The sequence below is a fragment of the Microcaecilia unicolor genome, unplaced genomic scaffold (genome assembly GCF_901765095.1).
Source record: "Microcaecilia unicolor unplaced genomic scaffold, aMicUni1.1, whole genome shotgun sequence".
NCBI lineage: Eukaryota > Metazoa > Chordata > Amphibia > Gymnophiona > Siphonopidae > Microcaecilia > Microcaecilia unicolor.
Window position 1 is genome coordinate 20620 of NW_021963160.1, and position 21667 is coordinate 42286.

At 46.8% G+C, this 21667-nt stretch overlaps 1 protein-coding gene across 1 annotated transcript in view; it reads left to right on the top strand.

The window, feature by feature from the left end:
- Positions 1 to 1072: 1072 nt before the first annotated feature.
- The window catches only part of LOC115459023 (acyl-CoA synthetase family member 3, mitochondrial-like), a gene marked incomplete at its 3' end in the record, with an annotated part of 129765 nt that continues 109170 nt past the window's right edge, over positions 1073 to 21667 (top strand). Inside the window, exon 1 of the mRNA XM_030188883.1 lies at positions 1073 to 1800. Within this exon, the coding sequence (XP_030044743.1) occupies positions 1099 to 1800 (702 nt within the window). The remainder of the gene's footprint in view (positions 1801 to 21667) is intronic.

Genomic DNA, 21667 nt, shown 5'->3' on the forward strand with positions numbered 1-21667 from the left:
AAGTAATGGTTGTATTTCCTTCATAATCTCCACGGAGTCCTTTGTTATACCATCAGGTAACGGTCCAGTTTTGGTAGCTGTACTAATGAAATGTGCTGTTTTATTTCTAGATGGTACAGTAATTAGTGAAATGGCAGAAATGGATGTGAATATGTGTATATACTGAAGATATCATGACATTTGTCAATTCCTATTTCCTCGTACCTTGTTTGAAAACACAGGGGCGGTTTAGTTAACTGAAACATTACTATGCTATTCTGGAAAGGAGCAAAATTGAAGGCCTGCACTAAACTACCGGGAAGCATCGGTTCTGTGGAGTCTTGAGACAGAATGGCCTGAGGCATTTAAATCAATATGCCAATAAACCTTTTCTCATCTCTACATATAAAAGGCAGCACCAACGTTCTAATGAAGCCTCCAGCCGGAAGTGTGAAGGGGGAGAGATATCCGGTTTCCCCATGAGTGTCTGCCCCGCCCTCGCTCTCTCTGTAACACAAACAGTGAAGGAAAACACAGCACAGCACGAAATCGCTCTCTTTGTAACAGTGAACGACTGGAGGAGGGAGGGGAGAGAGGGCAGACGCCTTCACTCTCTCTGTAACACAAACAGCACAGCAGGAAACTTAACACTGAAGGACTGGGGGGGGGGGGGGGACAGAGAGCAGAGGGGACGGAGAGCAGAGGGGAAGGGAGAAAGGGCAGAAGGCAGGGACACACACACTCCCACATGCACACTCTGAAGAAAACCTTGCTAGCCCCCGTTTCATTTGCATCAGGAACGGGGCTTTTTTACTAGTTTCTCAATAAATATGTATGGCCTTGTATATTTACAGTAGTATTTTCTATTCGGTGTGGCATGTGGCTGTATATATGTATCTGTACTGTATATGTAACTGCTTCTGGGGTAGGAAGCAGCAACCCTCTGTTAATAGTTGTACTTCCTTTGTGTTGTTTTGGACATCCTGCAAGTTGTATTTCTGTACATAAGCACTGCAGCTCCTGCATTACCAGCGCTTTTAGACATTGATGACAATGTATGTGATGGTCTGTGTCCTTTCTTTTGGCAGCTGTGAGACTGTACCAAGATATGCTGGGGAAATGCTGTCTGTCTTCACTTATCATCACCTCGGCGTGAATTTCCAAGGTGGAGGCATTCTTTGTTCTTCATGGTGCTGCTTGCGGGACTGTTTAAGGCTCTGGAGCGTGAATTGTTTTAGGAGAGGTCTGCACACAGCACAGTCAGCATCTTTTAACAGGGTTGCTCCAGTCTTCACCAGGGTTTCAACATTTGCAGATAAAACAGCCATTTTTGATCAGAATGGGCAACACACGTACAAAGAGCTATATTGCCTGAGTCACCGCTTATCCCAACAAATACATCGAGCGTTGAAGTGTTTGAGTGGAGACCTACAGGAAGAGCGCATCTCCTTTCTGTGTCCCAATGATGCTTCCTATGTGGTAACTCAGTGGGCTTCTTGGATGAGTGGTGCCATCGCTGTACCTCTCTGTCGGAAGCATCCGCCTCCAGAGCTTGAGTATGTTATCCAAGACTCTCAGAGCTGCCTGGTAATTGCAGAGGAAGGCTATGTAGAAACAGTGGCTCCCATCACTAGGAAGCTGGGAATAGAGCTTTTGGTGCTTCCCAAGTTAGCTGTCTTTGCATCCAGTAATGATGAAGGCTTAGAGGATGGGTGTGCCATCACAGAGTGGAAAGAAAGAGGAGCCATGATCATCTACACCAGTGGAACGACTGGACGGCCCAAAGGTGTCCTCAGTACACATCGCAACATTCAGGCAATGGTAAGATTTTGCGTGTCTCAGATCTTCCTCTGGTGAAGCTCCTCTGCCCTGAAGGGAGGAATTGCACAGAGGGAGTATGTAAGCATTGCTGCAGAAAACTGGCTTTGGCAACCTTGCGTTCTCCGAGGACAAGCAGGCTTCTACTCGGAAGTGGGTGACGCCGATCCACGTCGCCTAGTCCATCATTTTGCCAAAGCTAAAAAGAGAGCTTTGTGAAGCGCGAGCACCTTCCTGCCTGTCGTGTGAGTGCGGTCTCCTCAGTTCTCTTTTTTCCATGTGAGAAAAATGTACTGTTTTTGTCTTCTCACACGCCCGGTCTGAGAGCTTTCTATTTTGTGCCTTCTGGCTGGTTTTTTGTTGATTTTTTTTTTTTTTTTTTTTACTCGTAGGAATCATTTTTCTATCATTCCTTTATTTTCTTAGTACGCTTTGCCCAGTTTTAAATTTTCTTAATTTTTTGTTGTCACCGGGCCAGTTTTAGGCCCTGACTTTGGTCAGGTTTCTTCTTTGGGTTTCTCTCCGTGCCTTGCCCCTTTTATTCAGGCACCATCAAGTCGTTTGATTTAGCCGGTGAAGTTTTCCTGTCCATGTCCACAAAGATTACCAGTGGCTTCAAGCGCTGTACTGGTGCAATCGGACTATCTCGGGGAAGGACACCCATTTTTGGTGTCTGCAATGTCTTGGGCATGACCATAGCCCTACTCATTGTGTTCTCTATCTTCCTATGAAGAAGAGGATCCTACTTTCCTGAGAGGCTCAACGAGAGAAGATTTTTGGAGCCAAGTGAGCATTGCACCAGTATCGGGAACATTGATAAGCATGGCTGCTTCGAGACCCTTAGACACTGAGAGCAGTGAGGCATCAAGTGGGTCTCCACCTGCCTTGAGGCTTCCTGCTGTGCAGGGCCCCTGGGACTGTCCCATCATTGGACCTGACTCCAAGGTGATGTGAGGATTTGATGACGTCCTCGTCTGTACCAGGGAGTCTTGGTGACACACTTCGGGTGAAGGCCAGGAAGCATTGTCATCGGTCACCCTTGACACATGGTGCCAGGATCTCAGGAGCATCGACACCAGGAGGATCGCTCTCCCTCCATACAGGAGGTGCAGATGCACCTGTCTCCAAGCAGCCGAGACCCTCCTCCTGCATTGACCCCAGCAGTTCTGCAATCTTCGCCTCAACCGGCACCCCAGCTTTTCCTTGTGTCAGCCCTCGATGAGCACATCCATGCAGCGGTATCGGGGGTGGTTGCACCTGCCATACCTCCTGTTGCGGCCCTGCTTGACCCTCAGCCTGCTGTGCGGCCACCAGCGTCGCTTGAGGCCCCAGTGTCGACTGCCACTCAAGCCTGCATCCCCTTGATGTCAGCAGAGGAAGCTTCTCCATACTCGAGATGGGAGCCGACATCTCGAGTTCCTCTTCATCGAGACAACTTCGATCTAGGCAATCCCATAGGGAGATATTGTCTGATACAGAGGAAGAGCGCTCATGGGATTTGGAGGAGGATCCCAGATACTTCTCAGATGAGTCTTTTCGGATCCCATCTGAATCCTCCCCTCCACCTGAAAGGAGACGGTCTCCGCCAGAGAGCCCTTCATTTCCATCTTTTGTTAAGGAAATGGCTGAGGCCATTCCTTTTCCTTTGGAAGTGGAGGATGAGCCCAGGGCCAAGATGCTCAAGATCCTGGACTATATATCTCCTTCTAAGGAGGATGTGACTGCACCTCTCCATGAGGTACTTATCTTCGTGAGGAACTGGGATTCCCCTCTGTCAGTCCCTGTTAAGAAGATTAACACCCTATATCGGATCCACGGTTCATCTGGTTTTGATAGGCCTCAGTTGCCTCACAGTTCCATGGTGGTGGAATCCACTCTCAAAAGAACCAGGAGTACTAGGGACTATGCCTCAGTGCCCCCAGGCAGAGAAACTAGAACCCTGGATTCTTTTGGGATGGAGATGTACCAAGTTTCAATGCTTATCTCTCGAATACAATCCTACCAGCTCTTCATGAGCGTCTACTTGCGAAACTCGGTGCGACAGCTGTCAGACTTGGTAGATGTGCTCCCTCCAGAACAGGCCGAACCTTTTTGCAAGTTGGTCAAGCAACAGAAGGCGTGTTGAAAGCTGTTGGACAGGGGCACCGATACTTTTGATGTGGCATCCAGGATCTCTGCTCAAAGTATAGCAATGTGCAGACTCTCATGGCTGCATGTTTCTGAGTTGGAATACTCTATTCAGCAGTGGTTGGCGGATGCTCCTTGCTGGGGGGATAACCTTTTTGGAGAGAAGGTTGAGGAGGTTGCTGACCAAATCAAGAAACATACTGATGCAATCTCTTCTTTCTCACGCTGGGCGCCTTCTGCATCCACCTCCTCAGCTAGGAGGGATTTTGGCAAGCCAAGGTGTGGTTCTGACTACTATTCTAGGCGTAGGTACACTCCTTTGGCTTGCTAGCCAAATCAGGCTCAGCCTGCTCATTCATGTCAACTTTTGCACCTAAGGCCCCTGCTGTTCCCCAGTCAAAGCAAGGGACGAGCTTTTGACTGGCTCCAGCAGAGCATAGCCACTGTCAAAGTGTCCGTCCTGGACAACTTGACGATTAGGGGGAAGTTAAAATTTTTTCACCAAAGGTGACCTCTCACAACCTCCGACTGGTGGGTTCTTCAAATAGTCTGACTCAGATACACCCTCAATTTGGTTGCCAAACCTCCAAATTGTCCACCGAGAACCCATTCTTTCAGCTCTCAGCACAAGCTGGTACTTGCAGAGGAACTCTCCGCCCTTGTAAAGGCCCATGCGGTTGAACCCGTTCCACCAGGGGAAGAAGGGCAGGGATTATATTCCAGGTACTTCTTTGTGCAGAAGAAGACAGGGGGGATGCATCTCATCCTAGACCTAAGGACCCTGAACAAATTTCTAGTCTGAGAAAAGTTCAGGATGGTTTCCCTGGGCACCCTTCTCCCAATGATTCAGAAAAACGATTGGCTATGCTCTCTGGACTTAAAGGATGCATATATTCAAATCCCGATACTTCCAGCCCACCGGAAGTGGGAACACATCACTTTCAGTATCGTGTGCTCATGTCAGCTCCCAGGGTCTTCACCAAGTGTCTAGTGGTACCTGCTTAAAACTACCCCAAGTCCCATCTCCACCCTGTCCAGCATCCAGTCCCATCTCTACTCTATCTTGAGGGTTTGAGCCTACCACCTGGAGACAAGAGCGGACAATCTTGTCTCGCTGGCATCAAAGGTTTGTGTCTCTCAGCAGGCCAGAGCTCTGCAGATGTTGAGATGTTGGGCCACATGGCTTCCACAGTGTATGTTACACCCATGTCTTCACATGAGATCAGCTCAATAGACTCTGTCTTCTAGACGGGGAATCTAGAAGATGTCATTCAACTGTCCCCAAAGCTTGTACACTCTCTTCGGTGGTGGACAATTCGATCCAATTTAACTCTGGGACTTCCATTCCAAATTCTTCAGTCATAAAAAGTGCTAATGATGGATTCATCTTGCCTGGGATGGGGAGCTCACGTAAATGGGCTTCACACTCAAGGAGCTTGGTCCTCCCAGGAAACGAATCTTCAGATCAACCTCTTGGAACTTTGGGCAACCTGGAACGCTGTAAAGGCTTTCAGAGATTGGCTGTCTTATCAAATTGTTCTCATTCAAACAGACAATCAGGTTGCAATGTATTAAACCAACAAGCGGGGGGGGGGGGGGGGGGGGGGTACTGGATCACGGCCTCTGTGTCAGGAGGCCGTCCAGATGTAGCATTGGGCTCGCCAACACGGTATGTTCCTTCGAGCCACTTATCTAGCGGGCTTAAACAATACCCCGGCTGACAGGCTGAGCAGGATAATGCAACTGCACGAGTGGTCTCTCAATATGGGCATAGCCCACAAGATCTTCCGAGTGTGGGGCACCCCCTCAGTGGATCTTTTTGCCTCTAGGATCAAGGTCCCTCAGTTCTGTTCCAGGGTTCAGGCCCACTGCAGACAAGCATCAGACGTCTTCTTCCTCAATTGGGGGACAGGTCTTCTGTATGCTTATCCTCCAATACCTCTAGTGGGAAAAACTTTGTAGAAACTCAAGCAAGACTGCGGTACCACTATTTTGATCGCATCATACTGGCCGTGGTATATATGGTTCCCACTTCTTCTGGAATTATTCTCCAAAGAACCGTGGAGATTGGAGTGTTTTCCGACCCTCATCACACAGAACAAAGGGTCGCATCTTCATCTCAGCCTCCAGTCTCTGGCTCTCACAGCTTGGATGTTGAGTGCCTAGAATTCGCTTCCTGGGATCTTTTGGAGGGTTCTCTTGAGTCTTGTTGGCTTTCAGGAAAGATTCCACTAAGAGGTGTTATTCTTTTAAATGGAAGAGGTTTGCCGTCTGGTATGAGAGCAAGGCCTTAGATCCCCTTATTTGCCCTACACAGACCTTGCTTGAATACCTTCTACACTTATCAGAGTCTAATCTCGAGACCAACTCCATAAGGGTTCACCTTAGTGCAGTTAGTGCTTATCATGAACGTGTAGAAGGTAAGCCCATCTCTGGACAGCCTTTAGTTCGCTTATAAGAGGTTTGCTTTTCTCAAAGCCTTCTGTCAGACCTCCACCAGTGTCATAGGATCTCAACGTCATTCTCACCCAGCTGATGAAAGCTACTTTTGAGCCACTGAATTCCTGCCACCTGAAGTATTTGACCTGGAAGGTCATTTTCTTGGTGGCTGTTACTTCAGCTTGTAGGGTCAGTGAGCTTCAGGCCTTAGTAGTGGATGCACCTTATGCTAAATTTCATCACAACAGAGTAGTCCTCCGCACACACCCTGCCAAAGGTGGTGTCTGAGTTTCATCTGAACCAGTTGCCAACATTCTTTCCCCGACCTCATGACCATCCTGTCAAAAGTAGCTTGTGCACCTTGGATTGCAAGAGAGCATTGGCGTACTTCATGGAGCGGACAAGGCCCTACAGACAGTACGCCCATCTTTTTGTTTCTCTCGATCCCAACAGGATGGGGTTCGCCATCAGGAAACACACCATTTAAATTTGGCTGGCAGATTACATTTCCTTCACTTAAGGCTGGGCTGGCCTTGGAGGGTCATGTCATGGCTAATATATGTCAGAGCCGTGGCCGCTTCTGTAGCCCATTTGAGGTCAACCTCCACTGAAGAAACTTGCAAGGCTGCGATGTTGTCTTCAGTTCACACATTCACATCACACTACTGCCTTGAGCAGGATACCTGACGCGACAGTCGGTTCGGGCAGAATTTGTTTAGGGTCTAGAATCCAACTCCACCCTCCTTAGGCCCGTCTTATTCTGTTCCAGGCTGCACTCTCATTCAGATTGTATATAGTTGGTTAATCTCTGTTATGTCCTCCCTGTTGCGAGGCCTAGTTGACCAATGTTTGCTGTTTTTGGTGAGCCTGGATGCTAGCAATGCCCCACTTGTGAGAAAATAGAAGCCTGATTGTCCTCTGAGAAAGCAAAGATACTTACCTGTAGCAGATATTCTCTGAGGACAGCAGGCTTCATATTCTCACAGTCCCTCCCACCTCCCCTTGGAGTTGTCTTCTTGCTGATTTTTACTTTATTTTCTGTTTTAGTATTAAACTGAGGAGTCTGCACTCACGTGACGGGCGGTAAGGCACTTATGCATCCGCAGTGGAATGCGGCTCGCTCACCACAAAGCTCTCTCTTTAGCTTTGGCAAAATGCCGGACCGGGCGACGCGGACCGGCGTCACCCACTTGTGAGAATATGAAGCCTGCTGTCTTCGGAGAATACCTGCTACAGGTAAGTAGCTTCACTTTTCTGTTCCATAAATTGGTGTGTGGTTTTGAAGATTTGACATCCATGGACTATAGAGGGATTTAAATACTGTGTTCTCATGGAATATAATTCTCATTCCCATAATTTCTTCACTCCAACAGCAGTCCTGATCTCTTGTAGCAGCATTAGATTTTGCGCTACATAGAAGGATGGCAAGAATTGCTTTCCCCAAAGTGTCTTCATCATTTAAAATAATACAGAAGTACCTCGCTGAAGGGCTTGAGAATGCTGAAAGAAAGCAGAAGGAGATCAAAGCCCCACCAGGCAGTTTTTTTTAAATCTTCATTAGATGTAAGCTATGGCTTTAGCCCATGTCTTTTCCAATAGTATTGCAAGGCAAGTTACTTTCAAGCAGGGGCGTATCTGCGTGGGGCCACAGGGGCCTGGGCCCCCGCAGATTTCACCCCGGACTCCCCTACCGCTGTCACCTACCCCCAAGGTCCGCTTCCTCCTGCCGGCTTTTAAAAATATTGTTTCCGCTGGCGGGGGACCCCCACCCCCCCCCCCGCCAGCCCAGCCGCGGTCTTCTTTAACTTCTTCATCCTCGTCGTGCTGTGAAAGCTGCATGCATCCTTAGTTCTAGTTGGACGGAGTCTGACGTCGCAGTACGTTGACGTTACAACGTGCTGCGACGTCAGACTCCGTCCAACTAGAATAGAATTAAGGATGCATGCAGCTTTCAGCACGACGAGGATGAAGAAGTTAAAGAAGACTGCGGCTGGGCTGGCGGGGGGGTTGGGGTCCCCCGCCAGCGGAAACAATATTTTAAAAAGCCGGCAGGAGGAAGCGGACCTCGGGGGTAGGTGACGGCGGTAGGCGGGGGAGGGAGGGTTAACGGCGGTAGGGGGGAGGGTTGACGGCGGTAGGGGGGGGCGGCGGCCGGGGGGGGGCTATAATGTGCCCCCTCACTCTAGCCCCTGCCCCCCCTACCGCCGAACCTCAGATACGCCCCTGCTTTCAAGTTCATTAGGCATTTTCGTGTCCCCGATGGCTGAGGCAGTGGAGGTTATGGGGGCAATTGCCTTCTCTCTCTCTCAAGTCCTTGTCCACACCTGCCAGTCCCCCAGTCACACCCATCACTTGCTCTGTATCTCGCCCTCTTCTCCCACCAAACCCTCACTGTCCCCAAACCCCCACACTTCCCATTGTAACCCCCTACCTGTGTGCTTCTGTGTCTCATTGTTCCTCTGTCGACTCCCAGTTGTCACTGTGCTTTATGTTGCAGCTGTTTTTGTGAGGACTGTGTTCTGGTGCTGGGAGAGACTGTGCTGGGTCTCACGGAGCAGTGGGTGGAGGAGTACACAGTGGTGTTACTGGGCTTAGTGGGTTGCACTTTTGCTGGTGGGACACCTGCACATCAGTCGTGGATGCATTAAATGCTACTGTGGCTTACGCTTTGCTGGATGTGGATGAGAGTTTGGAAGAGGGGAAGGCCCAGGAGGAGATACTCCAATCCCAGAGTATTTAGGCCCAGGACCCGTTTCATGGACCTCACTGACCAGTAATGCCTTACTATGTACCACTTTGATAGGGCTGCCATAAAGCACCTCTGACCAGCTACAACCCCTTCATGCCAGGACACACAGGAATAATCCAGTACCAACCCACGTTAAGGTCACTGCCTCCTTCGCCTTTCTGGCCACTGGCATTTTTCAGTCCGTGCTAGCAGGGACAGCTGGTTGTTGCCCAGAGGTCATCTGTGACACCAATGAGGTGACATAGCAGAGAACCCCAGAGCCAAGAATATGAAAGATGTTTGTCTTCTGAGAGGGTTGTCTCCTTACAGGCATTCAAGATAGGTCGTGGCCCTGCTGGAGAGCCCTGGGTGACCAGGCACCGGCTGAGATGTAGTATCGTAAAACTTTACCAACAAGAAACAGGAAAAATAGGAGACCGCCACAAATCTCATTAGACAAAAAAAATCTCCCAATCTTTGTATTTGATTGAGAAGTAGTATGCCACTGTGCTGTTGCCTGGCTGGGGTCACTGTTACAGCTCTTGTCAGGGATGTGGGTGTGTGCGCATCCCCATGCCTATGTGGCCTACAGCTGGGAGATGGCAGGGGATCCTGTTTAATCCTCCCATCCTTCTGGCCAACTCTGCTGGGACCCCCTTGAGAATGGCATTTTACATCCTGCAAGGTGGGAAACCTAGGTTTCGGGGCATCTATCTGTGATGTAATCAGGCTAGCTGACTTGGGGCCCTCACAAATATCAGTGGCTGCACATTACCCATGACTCATGGGCATGCTCTTGGGGTGAACAGTGGAAGGGGAGGGGTACGCATTAGTGGTAGTTTCCCTAAGGAGGGGTTTGTGTGTCACGATCATGTAGAGGTTTGAAGCGCCTCCAGCTTTGGCCTTGAGAGTTGTTTCACAGGGCAGCATACCTAACTTTGCACCTCACAATACTATATACAATCAATGTGGGGCGTGGCCATGGGCGGCCCAAGACAAGCATGAGATGCCTCCCACCCCTGCGCCTTGTCTAGAATCTCCCCCTTCCCTTTGTTTACCTTATTTATTTTTCCGAAAAGGTGGCAGCGATTCCCGTAGGCTGCCCTGCTGCCGGCACTAGCCTCTTTGCTACTGTGGAAACAGGAAATTAGGTCGAAGCGGGCCACAGTGAGAGAAGAGGCCGGTGCCGGCAGCAGGGCAACCGATGGGAATCGCTGCTACTGCTGCCTTTTGGAAAAGAAACAAGATAAAGGGTTGAGGAGGGAGGGGAGAGTGCTGCTTCTGGAGCGTGCCACCTGAGTCCCCTGCCTCAGGTGGCCTAATGGTAGAGCCGCCACTGAATGTGGCCCATTCGAGGCCATCCATTTGGGTGGCAACTTGTACTCTGACAGCCCTCTGGTCAGTGTACTGACCTCCTTGCACAATCCTTTGTCAGGTACATGTATGGTGTAGGGATTAGGGTTGTCGCCCCTCAAGGCAGGGGACGTGAGTTTGAGTCCCACTGTAGGTCTTTCTTATTACAGTTTTATTTACCCTGCCATAGTTGCTGCAATGTTCTTGGTAGCTGTGTGTGACATACTGGCTACAATTTGGCATTCTGCCAGGTAGTTGTGACCTGGCTTGGCCAGTGTTGGTGTCAGCCCTCTCCTTGCAAGCCACAATTTGTAGCTCAGCTGCTTGGGCCTGCCTCAGTTGGGTTCAGCAGTTTGCTGATGACGTTCAAGGTTCTGAAGTTCCTATGCTGCGTCAATTTCAGGATATGGAGTCGGGGCTGGCATATCTGCCGGCCTCTATGTGGTTTAATTGTGCTTTCAGTGAAACAAATGTCCCTTGTGGTCGCTGCAAGGTGCTTATTGTTGCGCCACTGGGCCACATGTTATATAAGCGGGCCTCGGCTTCCGCAACTCGGTCTTCCTCCAGTTCCCGGCCTTCCCAATGATGGGGTGTGGGGTCCCTCCTCGACTCTGGGGGGGACAACTGTCCCTTTTTGTCAAGGAGTGGGCCTGTATCGCTATGGATCAGTGGGTCCGCGACATTATTCGAGATGGTTACAAGTTAGAATTTACTGTTCCTGTCGTAGCAACCTAAATTGATCCAGTTCAAAGCACTTACGAATTCTATTAATGTGGGGTTCAAGTGACAATGTTCTGTCAAAAATAACACTTAGGATTCTGGTTGATGACAATAGAGCATATTCAGTATTATTTACCGTGATCGATGGTGGAAAAACATTATTTGAATTTCCTGTTACCAATAAAGATTTAGTTTTATCTCTCTTTGATTTCAGTGCATGTTTCAACATCCATGAGTCCATGATGGACAAGCAATCTTGGATCAGAGAGCTAATCATCAGGTCTAGATTACCAACCACAGGAAGAATCATGTTTATAAACAGAAAAACTTGAATTTTCCAAAACAAAACCCAAAGAATGTAAATAAATATTAAATAAAGTAATATTTTAAATTGGTTTCATCAATTTTTATTTGAGAGATCTTATAGAATAATTAAAGATAAGTTTTTTTCAATTGGTTGGAGGCGCACTTATGAAGTGGAAATGGGACTTGATATACCGCCTTTCTGAGGTTTTTGCAACTGCATTCAAAGCGGTTTACATATATTCAGGTACTTATTTTGTACCTGGGGCAATGGAGGGTTAAGTGACTTGCCCAGAGTCACAAGGAGCTGCAGTGGGAATTGAACTCAGTTCCCCAGGATCAAAGTCCACTGCACTAACCACTAGGCTACTCCTCCACTGCCCCAGAGCTTGCCATTTTCACCAATCTACTGTATCCAAGTCGCCTAGAATAGACAGCAGTGCCTCATGATTCACCAAGTCAAAAGCGCTTGAAATGTCAAATTGTAAAAGCAGCGCTTTTTTACCCTGGTTCAGTAGTAATCTGAGACTATCTAACAATGAGCTCACAACCGTTTTCCTACGAAAATTTGGTCAGAATCCCGATTGCGAGCGGTGTAATGCACCATAATTCTCCAAGAACTTTAAAAGTTGACCTGCTACCACCCCCTCAATAAAAGAAAACAGAGAGTAGAGTTAAATGGTCAGTATTCTCAATGGAGAAGGGTAGATAGTGGGGTTCCCCAAGGGGTCTGTGCTATGATCGCTGCTTTTTAACATATTTATAAATGATCTAGAGATGGGAGAAACTAGTGAGGTAATTAAATTTGCTGACGACGCAAAGTTATTCAGAGTTGTTAAATCGCAAGAGGATTGCGTGTCCCTCTGTCCAGCAGAAACTTAATCTGTTCTTCCAGCTCTGTACAGGTAGAAATGTCTCTCTGTCCTTTGAGCACTTAAGAGATAGAGGTGTCCCATGTGCAGCAAGGTTGCCAATTGGGCGGTTTTCCCGCCCAATTGGACGGTTTTCTGCAACCCGCGGCGGGAAATTTTTGCCCGTCGCGGTTTTTTGGGCTGGTTTTTGTGGTTCTTCGGTGGTTTTTGTGCGGTTTTTCGGGCCAGTTTGGGCGGGGCTAGTGACAGAAGAGGCAGGGTCGATGGGGGCGGGGTCGATGATGGCAGGGGCGGGGTCGATGACGGCGGGGGCGTGAACTTTTTAGGCAGGTTTCGGGGCCGAGTACCTGGCAACACTGATGTGCAGCAGAGGCTGGCTGTCCTTCCAGCATTGTAGAAGTTGTCCAGCAAAAGCTCTGTTCTAGTATCCAGCAGCACTTCTCTCCTTCCAGCACTGCAGAGGCAGGCAGGTGTCTCTGGGAGCAGCTTTTGGTTCTTTCATCTTTGCAAGGATGACAGGCGTTGATTTTTCTGTCTACCAAGATCAGCTGCCTCTGTCTTTTCAGTGGTGCAGAAGTACAAAAATTATCCTTAAGTTTGTCTTCCTGCAGATAATGGTCCAAGTCTACCGTGCTTTTCCCCATAATCTCGAGCCTAGTGCCTCTTTCAGACGATGGTTTTTCCTTTATTTATATTTTCTTTCTTTCAAAGGTACTAAAAATACCCGTCTCCTTCCTCTATTTGCTCTGGAATATGGTCAAGTGTACAGTTATATAAAAACTGTAATTTAGATACATTTCCCAGAAGCTGGAAATCTATTTTGCTTTCAGCATAAAAAGAAAATATGAGTAGTGCATAACGTAAATAAGCATTTTGTTATGGTTGTCTGAACTTGATAAGATCACAGCATTAAGAAATAATAAATTGAGGTTTGGAGAGTTGTTACATAGTAGTAAATTATCTTAATCTCAGAAACCACAGATAAGCAAATGCATTTGGTGGTGTTGCTGTTTGTCTGTGTTGAAGTGTTGGGGTTGGCACTGCACTAGGGATTTGGGGAGGAGGGGCAGTTACCAATTTTGGCCTACCTTTGAGATGTATTATTTTCCTGTTAATCCCGGTTATTAGTAACTAAATCTCATTGTATAAAATGGAACCTGTGCTAAAATAACCCACCTAACAGTAACTGATGTTAATAACTTCCTCCCCCCTCCCTTTGGAATCCTTGTGCTGCGGCACAATTTAAAGGTGAAAAGGATTGTGGGCTCCTTAGCTAATACAGTAAGATATGGGCCAATATTCTAAAAGAAGTTGCATATTTAGTGGCCACCAGTGAAGATATAACTTGCCTATCTGTATATTTTAAAAGTGTGCAACTGATATCGGGCCATTTAAATGGCTAAATTCCTATTTTCTGTAGAAGAAAGGGGAAGAGTGGAAAATTGATCCTGAGCTCGGTGAATCCCGATTGCAGTATCCAGTTGAATTACATACTTAACAAAACATGTTGGTACGGTGAACACACCGTTTAGTGGCTCTTACCTGTGGAGGAGTGGCCTAGTGGTTAGGGTGGTGGACTTTGGTCCTGAGGAACTGAGTTTGATTCCCACTTCAGGCACAGGCAGCTCCTTGTGACTCTGGGCAAGTCACTTAACCCTCCATTGCCCCATGTAAGCCGCATTGAGCCTGCCATGAGTGGGAAAGCACAGGGTACAAATGTAACAAAAATAAAATAGATACTATTGGAGATTCTACATGGAATGTTGCTACTATTGGAGATTCTACATGGAATGTTGCTATTCCACTAGCAACATTCCATGTAGAAGCCTGCGCGGCCACATTGGTGATCTGCAAGGGCCGACTTCTAGTGGAATAGCAACATCCTCCATGTAGAATCTCAACAGTGGAGGAGTGGCCTAGTGGTTAGGGTGGTGGACTTTGGTCCTGGGGAACTGGGTTCGATTCCCACTGCAGGCAGCTCCTTGTGACTCTGGGCCTCCATTGCCCCAGGTACAAATAAATACTTGTATACAATATGTAAGCCGCATTGAGCCTGCCATGAGTGGGAAAGTGCGGGGTACAAATGTAACAAAAATAAAATAGATACTATTGGAGATTCTACATGGAATGTTGCTAATATTGGAGGAACTACATGGAATGTTGCTATTCCACTAGCAACATTCCATGTAGAAGGCTGCGCAGGCTTCTGTTTCTCACAGAAGCAGAAGCCTGCACGGACACATTGGTGATCTGCAAGGGCCGACTTCTACATGGAATGTTGCTAGTGGAATAGCAAACGAGTTCACAATATCAATGTCTCTGGTAACATTCAACTGCTAATAAACACAAACCAGGACTCAAAAGCCACCTACTGCGAGTAAGTGTAGTAACAAACAGTTATTTCACCCGTATGTGATCAATAATTTTTATGTGTAGAGTACCCTCAGATATAAACCACCGTGACTGCAGTCAATAATGCTGCTACAACGTGGCATAGCACTTCTTTCATTGGGTAACTCCTACTGTATTTTTTTGGGTAAAGAGCAACCTCTGCTCATATTTTTTTGCATCCCAATCACCACAGTGCTATAAAATCACTTATTCATTTGTTTAAAAGATTACATATACTAGGTGAAAAAAACTGTACACTTATCTCGTGAGTTCTTGCCTCTCTGGCAGAAGAACTGTGTTGCCTTGCTGAAACAATTAGCAATTGCCTTCCCCTGGATCAGGGAAGGCAATTGCTAATTGTTTCAGCAAGGCAACACAGTTCTTCTGCCAGAGAGGCAAGAACTCACGAGATAAGTGTACAGTTTTTTTCACCTAGTATATGTAATCTTTTAAACAAATGAATAAGTGATTTTATAGCACTGTGGTGATTGGGATGCAAAAAAATATGAGCAGAGGTTGCTCTTTACCCAAAAAAATACAGTAGGAGTTACCCAATGAAAGAAGTGCTATGCCACGTTGTAGCAGCATTATTGACTGCAGTCACGGTGGTTTATATCTGAGGGTACTCTACACATAAAAATTATTGATCACATACGGGTGAAATAACTGTTTGTTACTACACTTACTCGCAGTAGGTGGCTTTTGAGTCCTGGTTTGTGTTTATTAGCTAGTGGAATAGCAACATTTCATGTAGAATCTCAAATAGTAGCAACAGTGGAGGAGTGGCCTAGTGGTTAGGGTGGTGGACTTTGGTCATGAGGAACTGAGTTCGATTCCTGGCACAGGCAGCTCCTTGTGACTCTGGGCAAGTCACTTAACCCTCTATTGCCTGCCACATTGAGCCTGCCATGAGCGGGAAAGCATGTGGTACAAATGTAATAAAAAATAAGTACTATCTAAGGATCAAGCCAAGCAGCATGGCTTCTAGGAAGCAACTAAGGCCATTTTAATTTCCTTGAGGTTTTTAATAAGCTCAGTGTTGGAGGGAAGATTGACTAAGAATGAGTTACTGCTGTCATGTTGGTTGATTTTTCTGTAACTGGAGAGGGGGATTTATAGTCTATTTTTTAAAGAATTGATATCTTTATTTATTTTATTTATTTATTGCATTTGTACCCCACATTTCCCCACCTATTTGCAGGCTCAATGTGGCTTACAGAGTGTTGTTATGACATAGTCATGAGAGGATCTTAGATACATTCGGTGGTAAGCCGAAGATATTTGAAGATAGGGAGGTGTGGGAGGTGTATTTAGATGATTGGGTGGGTTGTGTGGTGATTTGTGTCTTTAAGGGTTCTTTTTGTAGGCTCTATTGAAGAGATGTGTCTTCAAAGATTTGCGAAAGTTGCTTAGATTGTCCATAGTTTTTAGGGCTGGGGGTAGCGCATTCCATAGCTGTGTACTTCTGTAGGAGAAGGTAGTGGCGTATGCCTGCTTATATTTAAGTCCTTTACAACTGGGGAAGTTCAGATTGAGGAATTTGCGGGCTGATCTCTTGGCGTTTCTGGGCGGTAGGTCCACTTTAACATGTAAAGTGGGGCATCTGCGTGAATGATCTTGTGTACGGTCGTGCAGATCTTGAATTCGATGTGTTCCTTGAGTGTTAGCCAGTGAAGTTTCTCTCTTAAGGAATGATTTTGAATAATTTTTTTTTTCAGGAAGATGGTCACTTCACTGAATGAAAATTGGCCCCGTAGTAGATAATGCCAGAAAAGGACAATTGTCCCACTCAGTTTGCTCAGTTATTCTGTAGGGCTAACAAGCTGATTAGCTAATAATTACTCTGGTAGAGTTTGTGGCTTGTCTTGTCTGTTTGGAGTATGATTTTGACCTAAAGCCCAAAACAAAGAAAAGAGTTCTCACGAAGGTTTTCCTGGCAATATGAGAGAAGAATGCCACACTTTAGAAATATATTGCAATTTATTGGTAATTATAGATAGATATAGATATAAAATATAAAAGGATATCTATATTAATATGACAAAGCAATAAGTAGAACTTAGCAGCAAGACTTGTCAGTACATTATAGAACAATAAGACGGCAATACCAGTGCAACTAATAATTATTCCTGAGACATAACTACCGGTGCTAACCTGAGACCACATGCCAAAAGGTTCTGACTCACTTGAAACTTGGCAATGCTTTCTATCTCGCCCCTATAGGAAGAATAACTGACCCCCTGTAGGCTGCCTGGAAAGGCCCTTTGGCTCCCTCTGTGTGGCAGGTTTTTCCTTCCCCTCTCGGACTCCAAGCTGACATATCCTAGCTGTATCTTCAGTCTGTGGGCTCGATGCACAAAACCTACAGTGTTTGCAACGTTTGCTTTTAGACTGGTTGTAACCAGTTTGTTTAGTGTCTAATGCACAAAGGGATTTGGTGTCCCTTTTACCATAAGCCGTAGCAGCTACCAATAATCCTAAGCAAATTTATTACAGCAAGCTCATTAGCATTAAAATGAGCATTCAGAGCAATGCACAGACCTGACAGCCTACCTTTAACATGGAGAATTTTATGGCAGATCTGGACCTGTTCTTATGGGTGCTCAGTGCATGGATCCCCCGCCACCCCCCAAAACTTTCCCTGGTGGTCCAGCAGACCCATGACCACAGCCTTATGTCCTGAGCCCTCCGAACTCCATCCATGGTGGTCCAGTAGATCACAGAAGGCAAAAGTAGAGACTAATAGACGATTCACCACTGGAGACGTGAGTCCAACAGTCTTTATTATATCAGAGATAGCGACCCGACACAGGCCGTGTTTCGACGCTAAAAAGCGTCTGCATCAGGGGTCAATAAATACACCAAGTAATGAATGCTTAACGAAGAGTCCTACTTGTATATGTGTTGTCAACTCACTGATCACGTAGCACCAAACAGAATATGCTGGATACAAACTATCAGAGCAGTCCAGTAGATCCCCACTGACCTTTAAAAAAACCTCCCAACCCCATTCCAAATGATCTGGTAGACACCTCCCCTCAAATCCGGCGGGCGCTAGACCGGACCCCCTGGTTGCCACTAATAGCCCTGATGGTCTAGCAGGAATCCCCTCCATCCCCTCTCAGTCCCTTCTTCTTACCTTGAGTAGGAAACAGGAAGACAACCTCCTGCCTCAGGCCCACCTGCTTCCAAAACGGTGGTGCCCAACTCCTCCCAGTGCATCCTGGGAAGCACTGGGAGGGGCCCAAGCACAATATAAAGAAAAAGCTTGTATATGGTGCTTAGGCCCATCCCAGGGTGCACCTGGCAGGGGCTGGGCGTAGCCATTTTGGAAGCAGTTGGACTTGAAGCCGGAGGTGGTCCTCCTATTCAAGGTAAGAGACTGGGGGGGGTGGAGGGGAATCCCACTAGACCACCAGGGCTATTAGTGGCTACAAAGTGGTCTGACCTAGCCTGGGGCCCATTGGGTAGGGAGTCCACCAGACCACCCATGATTCTTAGGGGCAGAGAGCAGGAGGGGGTCCATTGGACCTCCAAGGATTTTCAGGAAGTGTTTGGAGGGGAGGGGAGGGGAGGGGAGGGGGGTTCACTAGACCACCACTGAGTTTTTTTGAGTTGCACGGCACAACTAAAAAAAACTCCATGGTGGTCTAGTGTGACATGCATCTAACAGCAATGTCAATAGTATTTGACAACTTTGAGTTGCAAACAGTGACCGATGTACAAAGGAATTTATGTTGTGATAACCCCCTTCTCTCTCAGGGTGACCTGGTTCTCAATATGCAAATCATATGCAGATTAGTGTGCTACCCCTTCTCACTCAGGGTGACCTGGTTTCCACTCAGCAAATTAAGCAGGTCTCACCAACTGCATATATCTCAGGCAACTCTTTATTCCAGCCCCTGGGCACACTTCTTCTAGCCTAACACTTTATGCTTTCATAGATCTTCACATTGAGCCTCCCCACACAGATACATGGGCTCAGTACTATACCAATACTTTGGGGACTCTCAACAGGCTTTGCAGCCTGCTTCTCTTAGTACTTCGGACACACAGTCCCTCTTTGAACACACAGTTCTAGACACACAGTCTTTTCATCTTCAGACACACAGTCCCTCTTTGAACACACAGTTCTAGACACACAGTCAAACTCTAATGCTTTAGGGACTTCTTACCCCAGGACTTTCAGCCTGCTGATCTCCTTTGGACACCCAGTCCACCCCAAAGTCCATCAGGTTAGCCAGTATCTTTCAGGAGCTCTCTCTTCTTCTGCTGCTAGCTCACTTCCCTCCTTTCACAACTCAGGTGGGGTATAAAGTGGTTAATTAGCCACCCAGGACCCAGCCCATAATCTCCTGCACCTGTGGGCCTCCCAGGGCTCTCCCCGGTCCTAGCGAACTCCACCTTCTTCTAGCGCCCTCTAGTGGCCTACACCATATAGGACAGCCTCATACCTTCTCACAACGTGCATCTCATCTATACCTTATTCCTTTTGTGCATCAATTGCTGTTTGTGACTCATTAATTTCTCGCATGGCTACCGCATTTAACATTGGGCCCTCTGTTCATGCTATCGACAATGATTCTGGACAACACACAGCTCTTAGATAGCTGAAGCTGAGATGCTGCCCAGGACTGGTTCCTACTCAGTATGGCACATATTCTTAGTTTAGTTCCTTTATGAGCGCTGACGGCATTCGCCCTTCAGTGATACTCAGAAGGACTGTATGTTGGCTAGTGAAATAACATCCATCAGAGAAAGGTGTCTGTCTCTCGGTCCAACAGGCTAACTGCCTTTGTAGCTCTTGTGTGTCTAACTCCTTGTGTAGACTAATTCCATCTGTTAAGAATGCATGATAGAGGACATCGTACCATGTGTAGAACAGTTCTCTGATTGGATGAGCTGGGCACACAAAGACTTGCATGAGATGTGCATGTGGATAGGACAGGTAAAACTTTGGTCAGCTAGGCTCACTGATGGTAATTGCCATTCTCTGAGGAAAAGCAGAGGCCATTAATTCTCACAATTGGGTAATGTGGCACCGCTTTGCCCGGTCCAGAGCTTATACCAAGCTTAACAGAGCTTTGTGGAGTGCGAGACTCGCGCCACCATGCATGCACGGGTGCCTTCCTGTCTGCCGCGAGAGCTCGGTTTTGACATGGTATCCAGGATCTCTGCTCAGAGTATAGCAATGCACAGACTTTCATGGCTGTATGTTTCTGATTTGGAACAGTCAGTTCATCAAAGTTTGGCGGATGCACCATGCTGGGTGGATAATCTTTTTGGAGAATAGGTTGAGGAGGTTGCTGACCAAATCAAAAAGCACACTGATATCATCTCTTCTTTCTTCCACTGGGTGCCTTCTGCTTCATCCTCCTCATCTAGGAGGTCTTTTGGCAAGTCGAAAAGGGGTGCCTACTAACAGGCACAGGTTTGCCACCTCCTCTCACCAGCCTGCTTAAGCTCAACCCCAGCATACTCATTGTTGTCAACAGTGTGCGCCTAAGGCCCCTGCTGTTCCTCAGTCAAAGCAAGGGACAAGCTTTTGATTGGCTCCAGCAGAGCATAGCCGCTGTCAAAGTGTCCGTATTGGCCAACTTACCCGGCGGAGGGAGGCTGAAGTTTTTCTATGAAAGGGTGGCCTCTTATAACCTTTGGAGAAAGGTGTGCTCTCCAAATAGTCAGATACATCCTAAATTGGCTTCAGAGATCTCCAAATTTCCCACAGAGGGCTTATTATTCAGTTCTCAGCATGGACAGGTACTTACAGAGGAACTCTCAGCCCTTCTGAAAGCCCATGTCGTCGAGCCCTTTCCATCAGGGAGGAAGTGCAGGGATTCTATTCCAGGTACTTCCTCATGCAAAAGAAGACGGGAGGGGAGGATGTGTCCCATCCTAGACCTAAGGGCCCTGAACAAATTCCTGGTCAACGAAGAGTTCAGGATGGTTTTCCTGGGCACTCTTTTACCCATGATTCAGGAAAACTATTGGCTATGCTCTCTGGACTTAAAGGATGCATATACTTAATCCCGGTACTTCCAGCCCACCCATATTATTCTCTATTTTGGAGTAAGTATACTCTGTGGGGTGAGTTTGGCACTGAGGTCTTCTTCAATCCAATATTCTAATTGGAGTCCAGAGAATTCCGTAACTGATAACTAGCAGGATTCTGTTGTGTACTTGGATGTTGCTGTTGTCCTGTTACCTCAAGTATAGATGTTTTGTGACTTCCTAGATGAGTTGTTGCTGCGTCCTTGGAGTAATTTTGGCAAGCTGGCCATTCCTGGGAAGATTCGCCACTGTTCCATGTCTTCTCCATTTGGAAATAATGGCTCTCAGAGTGGTTTGGTAGAGTCCCAGAGCTTTAGAAATGGCTTTGTAACCCTTTCCAGACTGGTATTTATTTATTTATTATACTTGATATGCTACCCTTCTGTCAAATCAAACAGAGTGGTTTAGAACCAAGCCAGATTAAAAATAACTAACCACATAAAATTTGTGCAAAACTATAAAATCCTAGCTTCAAGTTCCTGTAAGGTAATCCACAAGGCGTACAGACTTCATAGGGAATGGATAATTTAACCTACCGGGTTTGCTCATATATGAGAATGTCTGGGTTTTACTTGGGATATTATAATTTCGGCTAAGGTGTCTTAATAACAAATCATGGTCACAAAAATGCATGTTGAAGAAAGTAGGTCTTTAAACTCTGTTTAAAGACACCTAAACAATGCTAAAGCCGAATATTTTGTGGAAGTGAATTCCACATCTCTGGGGTCTGGTAGAAAACAGCGGCTTCTTTGATGAAGTCCAGTCGTGCCCTTGGTAATGGGGACATAACCATTTGGAACCTTAAACTATGTAATGGACAATAAGGAATGAATACGTTACTCAAATAAGATGACAAACCAGAATGGAATGTTATATGAGCCAGAAC